The following is a 5901-nucleotide window of genomic DNA, read 5'->3' as shown; positions in this document are numbered from 1 at the left end:
GCCTGGCTCACCTGTGTCATGGGTGGGGTGACACCCTGGAGCGGCCCAGGCAGAAGCCCTCTTTGGGGGGAATTCACAGCTGAAGGCAGTGCAGCAGGGGCAGGGAGATAGGGGGCAACTGAGAAGTGGGGTCCTGCCTCACCCCTGTGGGTAAAGGGGCACAGGTGGGGCCAGACCCCTGTAAACCACACTGACCTGTTCCACAAAGGGCTAATCAGCCTTGAGTGCCCCCTTCCCCTCAAGAACAGAGGGGTGTGTCTCAGTGATGTCATGCTGGTGCACTCGTGCAAAGGGGCGGAGCAGGGCATTTGCACTGACCACACGCTGGTGGCTGGGCTAGCCAGTGTCTGGCAGCTTGTCCAGGGTGGGACAGGGCCCCAGGGCCTCTAGTGAGAGGGTGCAGTGTGTGTGGGACCTGGGGGGAGCATGAGGTGAGAGAGCAGGGTGGGGGTTGTTACTGTAACCCATGCCCTGTGAGTATGGTTACATGTGTACCCCCTGCAGCTCCCCCACCCTATGTATGCAGCCATAGGTACACCACCATATGGCCCAGGGCCAGCCTGGTTATCTCTTTAAGCCCCAGGCAACAGGTGCGCCCTAACACAGTGCCAGAAAACAGGCACACCACACAGACCCAAAACACCTGTGATGCTCTGAGACACAACTTCAAACTGCTGCCTGCCATGCACAGCCCTGGGCAATAGGTGCCCGTGCCTGCCATGCACAGCCCTGGGCAATAGGTGCCCGTGCCTGCCATGCACAGCCCTGGGCAATAGGTGCCCGTGCCTGCCATGCACAGCCCTGGGCAATAGGCGTGTTCTGCTTTATAATCTTAAACCAGTGCACCCTGACACATCCTCTTTGCTATGCACTACCTGCCCCCACTGCCAAACAACCCCAGCCAGGTTCATCCTGACCACCACGCCTGTCCTCCTGTCCCCCAACAGGTTCAGACCAACCGCTGCACACAATTCCTACCATGCACCCCTGTGACTTACTTCCACCACTCCCCCCCTCCTCCCAGGCAGCACCCCTGGGTGAAATCCCACTCCACCCCCAGCAGTGCCCCCCAGAAACAACCACAGGGAGGCACTGGTCCAGCAGGTGAGTGAAGTTTATTGGCCGAGCGCCCGGCTTCATACAGCACCAGCCATAGATAAGAAAAGACCCTGCAAAGCAGCTGGGGGGGAGCATTAGCAAATCCCAGTTCTCTGCTCCCCTGGGACACCCCCAGCTCTCTGCTTCCCTGGGCCTGGAAAGGGGACCCCCTGAAATTCTGCTGTCCCAAGGGGCTTGGGGAGGGTGATGCCCATAGGGGGTGGCTGTGTCCTTGGGGGGCGGGGGTAGAAGCAGGTTCTTGCCCCCCCTATTTCCCGGTGACAGCAGGGCTCTGCTGCTGAGTGATGGGGATGGTGCGCTCCTGGGCCTTGCCCTCTGGTTTGGTGGGCGCTGTGATGGAGAGGATGCCGTCAGGTGAGAGGGACGAAGTGATGGTGGCGGGGTCCACACCCCGGGGCAGCCCATAGCGCCGGTGGAACTCGCGGGAGATGTAGCCGTGCTCGTCCTGGGGGCAAGAGAGAAGGCATTAGTGCGGGGGATGGGGGGTGGAGGGCGGGGGGGCACTCTGGCTGGGGAGGCCATACCGGACGCTCCTCATGTTTGGCGTGCACCTCCACGTAGTCACCCACCACCTTCACGCTCAGCTCCTCGGGTGAGAAATGCTTCACGTCCAGCAGCACCGAGAACCGGTCCTTGTCCAGCGTCATCTGCAGGGGCAGAGCAGCGGGTGAGGGTACTGCCAGGGGGAAGCTCACTGGGGCTGGGCACTATTAGAGGGAAGGTTGCAGGGCTGTGGGCCAGGCACTGCCAGGGAGAAGCTTGCAGCACCGGGGGCTGGGGCTGGGCACTGCCAGAGGGAAGCTCACAGGGCCAGGGCTGGGCACTGACTGGGGGAAACTTGCAGTGCTGTGGGTTGGGACTGCACACTGCTGGAAGGAAGCTTGCAAGTCCTGGGCCGGGCACTGCCGGAGAAAAGCTCACAGCCCCTAGGGCTGGATACTGGGGGTGGGGGGAGCTCGTGGGGGCTGGGACTGGGCACTGTCAGGGGGAAGCTCACAGACCTGGGGAGGAGGGAGATATTCCCAGGGCTGGGCACTGCTGGAGGGAAGCTTGCAGCACCTAGGGCTGGACACTGTAGGGGGGGAGCTCATAGGGGCTGGGACTGGGCACTGCCAGGGGGAAGCTCACAGTGCCTAGGACTGGGTACTGCGTGGGAGGGAGCTGGGCACTGCCAGGGGGAAGCTCACAGTGCCTAGGACTGGGGGTGGGGGGAGCTCGTGGGGGCTGGGACTGGGCACTGTCAGGGGGAAGCTCGCAGTGCCTAGGACTGGGTACTGCGTGGGAGGGAGCTGGGCACTGCCAGGGGGAAGCTCGCAGTGCCTAGGACTGGGTACTGCATGGGAGGGAGCTGGGTACTGCCAGGGGGAAGCTCGCAGTGCCTAGGACTGGGTACTGCGTGGGAGGGAGCTGGGCACTGTCAGGGGGAAGCTCGCAGTACCTAGGACTGGGTACTGTGTGGGAGGGAGCTGGGCACTGTTGGGGGAAGCTCGCAGTGCCTAGGACTAGGTACTGTGTGGGAGGGAGCTGGGCACTGTCGGGGGAAGCTCGCAGTGCCTAGGACTGGGTACTGTGCGGGAGGGAGCTGGGCACTGTCGGGGGAAGCTCGCAGTGCCTAGGACTGGGTACTGCGCGGGAGGGAGCTGGGCACTGTCAGGGGGAAGCTCGCAGTGCCTAGGACTGGGTACTGCGTGGGAGGGAGCTGGGTACTGCCAGGGGGAAGCTCGCAGTGCCTAGGACTGGGTACTGTGTGGGAGGGAGCTGGGCACTGTCAGGGGGAAGCTCGCAGTACCTAGGACTGGGTACTGTGTGGGAGGGAGCTGGGCACTGTCGGGGGAAGCTCGCAGTGCCTAGGACTGAGTACTGTGTGGGAGGGAGCTGGGCACTGTCGGGGGAAGCTCGCAGTGCCTAGGACTGGGTACTGTGCGGGAGGGAGCTGGGCACTGTCGGGGGAAGCTCGCAGTGCCTAGGACTGAGTACTGTGTGGGAGGGAGCTGGGCACTGTCGGGGGAAGCTCGCAGTGCCTAGGACGGGGTACTGTGTGGGCGGGAGCTGGGCACTGCCTGGGGGAAGCTCGCAGTGCTGGAGTTCCAGCCCTCCCGCTGAGCCCTGCCCCTGCTGGGCCCTGCAGATGCTGGTGCGGTGAGGGATGCAGAGCCTGGGAGAGGACAGAATAATGGGGTCCAGAACTGGGGGGGAGATAGCTGCCCCCCCCCCGTGGCCGGCAGCCCAACCAGCTGGCAGCAGGCGCTGCACGGCACAGGAATGTTACCATAATAGGGCAGCCTCTGCTTCTGCCCTGTCACCTCTCTCCTTGCTGGGGCTCCAAGGGTTGGAGGGCACCTGCACCCCAATGTGCCTGTGTACAGCGGCACCCCCACAGTCCCCCTGCTCCCAGCACAGCCCTGGGGAAACTTGTAGCCCCTGGCTGGGGCACTGGGGTGAGGCTCTGGTATTTGGGGTATGGGCCTGGCAGAGCAGAACTTGGGGATGCAGAGAGGATGCAGCCATGCATGGATCTGGGGGTACGTGAGCACAGGAAACACCTGGATTTGGGGGTACAGAGAGCAGAGGCTAGCCCTGGATTTGGGGGGGGGGGAAGTAGGGAATGGGGATGCAGGGAGGGACAGAAGGGGTGTGGATTATAGGATGCAGCAAGGGGAAATGGCCAGAATTGGGGGTGCAGAGAGAGTGAGGGGACATTCATGGGTGGCTCTGGGGGGCCAGCAGCGGGTGGGGCCTGGATGCGGCCGTACGGGAAGGGTGGAGACCATGCACAGACCCAGGGGATGAAGCAAGGGGGAGCAGGGATGTGGGGAGCAGTGAGGGTGATGCAGAGATTTTTGGGGCAGTCAGGGAGTGCAGAGCTTGGGGGGTATAGGGATTGGGGACAGTGAGGGTAATGCTGGGATTTGGGGGGCAAAGAAGGGGCAGGAGTATTGGGGGGCAGTGAGGGTGGGGCAAGGATTAGGGGAAGGGATTGGTGCAGTGAGGAAGTGGGGATTCAGTGGGCAGTGAGGGGGTGCAGGAATTTGGGGGCAGTGAGGGTGATGCAGGTTTTTGGGGTGCAGCAAGGGAGTGCAGGGATGGAGGGGTGCAGGAATTTGGGGCAGTGGGGGTGCAGGTTTTAGGGTGCAGTGATTTGGGGCAGTGGGGGGTGCAGGGAGTGTGGGCAGCAAGGGGAGCAGGGAGGGGGAGCAGGGATAGGGGGCAATGAGAGGCACCTGACCCACCTCGGAGAGGCCAGTGTCGGGCAGAGTCACGCCAGGGGGGCGACCATAGAGGGGGCCGAGGCCGGCGGCAGGGCAGAGGGCCGCCAGGTCGCTCTCCAGCAGCCCCTCGCCGAAGCGCTGGTCGAAGAGGCGGTTGGTGAGGAAGGGGCTGAAGCCAGGGCCCATGGGCCGGCGCAGCCAGGGGTGGTGGATGGCGATGTCCATGGCAGCTGGGTCGGGGCGTCCGTCTGCACCCGCCCGGCGTCAGGGCCTTATATCCCACGGGCGTGGAAGGCGCTAGAAGCCTGGGCGAGGAGGGATGGCCGGGCACTGGGCCAAGAGGAGGGCTGGGCTGCCTGCCAGGCCTGCGGGGGCAGGCGGGACCGGCACAGAGTGACAGACCGACCTGCACTGATGCAGACAGATGGACCGGGTGGGCACCCCCCCCCCCCCATCCTCAGGCGTCTGTCACCAGAGACAGGCCAAGTCGGGGGCAGATCGCAGGCCTGGATCCCACAGAGGGGGGAAGGTCCTGGGGCGGGGGGGGGCATCACTCCTGGCCAAGGGGCTGAGAAGCTGTGAGCACAGACAGACAGCTCAGCCCCTCCAGCTGGGGGACAGACAGACACCCCCAGGGCTCAGCCCCTCCAGCGGGGGGACGGACAGACACCCCCAGGGCTCAGCCCCTCCAGCTGGGGGACGGACAGACACCCCCAGGGCTCAGCCCCTCCAGCGGGGGGACGGACAGACACCCCCAGGGCTCAGCCCCTCCAGCTGGGGGACAGACAGACACCCCCAGGGCTCTGCCCCTCCAGCTGGGGGACAGACAGACACCCCCAGAGCTCAGCCCCTCCAGCTGGGGGACGGACAGACACCCCCAGGGCTCAGCCCCTCCAGCTGGGGGACGGACAGACACCCCCAGGGCTCAGCCCCTCCAGCGGGGGGACGGACAGACACCCCCAGGGCTCAGCCCCTCCAGCTGGGGGACGGACAGACACCCCCAGGGCTCAGCCCCTCCAGCTGGGGGACGGACAGACACCCCCAGGGCTCAGCCCCTCCAGCGGGGGGACGGACAGACACCCCCAGAGCTCAGCCCCTCCGGCAGGGACAGAGAGACACCACCCCTCAGAGCTCAGCCCCTCCAGCGGGGGGATGGACAGACACCCCCAGGGCTCAGCCCCTCCAGCTGGGGGATGGACAGACACCCCCAGGGCTCAGCCCCTCCAGCTGGGGGATGGACAGACACCCCCAGAGCTCAGCCCCTCCAGCGGGGGGATGGACAGACACCCCCAGAGCTCAGCCCCTCCAGCGGGGGGATGGACAGACACCCCCAGAGCTCAGCCCCTCCAGCGGGGGGATGGACAGACACCCCCAGGGCTCAGCCCCTCCAGCGGGGGGATAGACAGACACCCCCAGGGCTCAGCCCCTCCAGCGGGGGGATAGACAGACACCTCTAGGGCTCAGCCCCTCCAGCGGGGGGATAGACAGACACCTCTAGGGCTCAGCCCCTCCAGCGGGGGGATAGACAGACACCCCCAGGGCTCAGCCCCTCCGGCAGGGACAGAGAGACACC

General features: G+C 65.2%; 1 protein-coding gene across 1 annotated transcript; it reads right to left on the bottom strand.

Annotated features, from left to right (window-relative positions):
- Positions 1–1096: 1096 nt before the first annotated feature.
- Positions 1097–4604, bottom strand: HSPB6 (heat shock protein family B (small) member 6). The gene is made up of 3 exons (XM_050930617.1): positions 4350–4604; positions 1644–1766; positions 1097–1564 (listed from the first exon to the last, which is right to left on the bottom strand). The coding sequence occupies exons 1-3, from the start codon at positions 4551–4553 to the stop codon at positions 1367–1369; spliced, it is 525 nt and encodes a 174-aa protein (XP_050786574.1). The 5' UTR covers positions 4554–4604; the 3' UTR covers positions 1097–1366.
- Positions 4605–5901: the final 1297 nt, after the last annotated feature.

Source organism: Gopherus flavomarginatus, chromosome 20, assembly GCF_025201925.1.
Source record: "Gopherus flavomarginatus isolate rGopFla2 chromosome 20, rGopFla2.mat.asm, whole genome shotgun sequence".
In the NCBI taxonomy this organism is placed as follows: Eukaryota; Metazoa; Chordata; order Testudines; family Testudinidae; genus Gopherus; species Gopherus flavomarginatus.
This window is presented reverse-complemented; position numbering and strand designations above follow the sequence as displayed.

Bases quoted from the DNA above. Each gene is read 5' to 3' on its own strand.
- HSPB6 (XM_050930617.1), bottom strand. From the start codon at position 4,553: ATGGACATCGCCATCCACCACCCCTGGCTGCGCCGGCCCATGGGCCCT. The intron at 1,767-4,349 runs GTGGGTCAGGTG...CTGCCCCTGCAG, and splicing joins CCGACACTGGCCTCTCCGAG to ATGACGCTGGACAAGGACCG. The intron at 1,565-1,643 runs GTATGGCCTCCC...TCTTGCCCCCAG, and splicing joins CCAAACATGAGGAGCGTCCG to GACGAGCACGGCTACATCTC.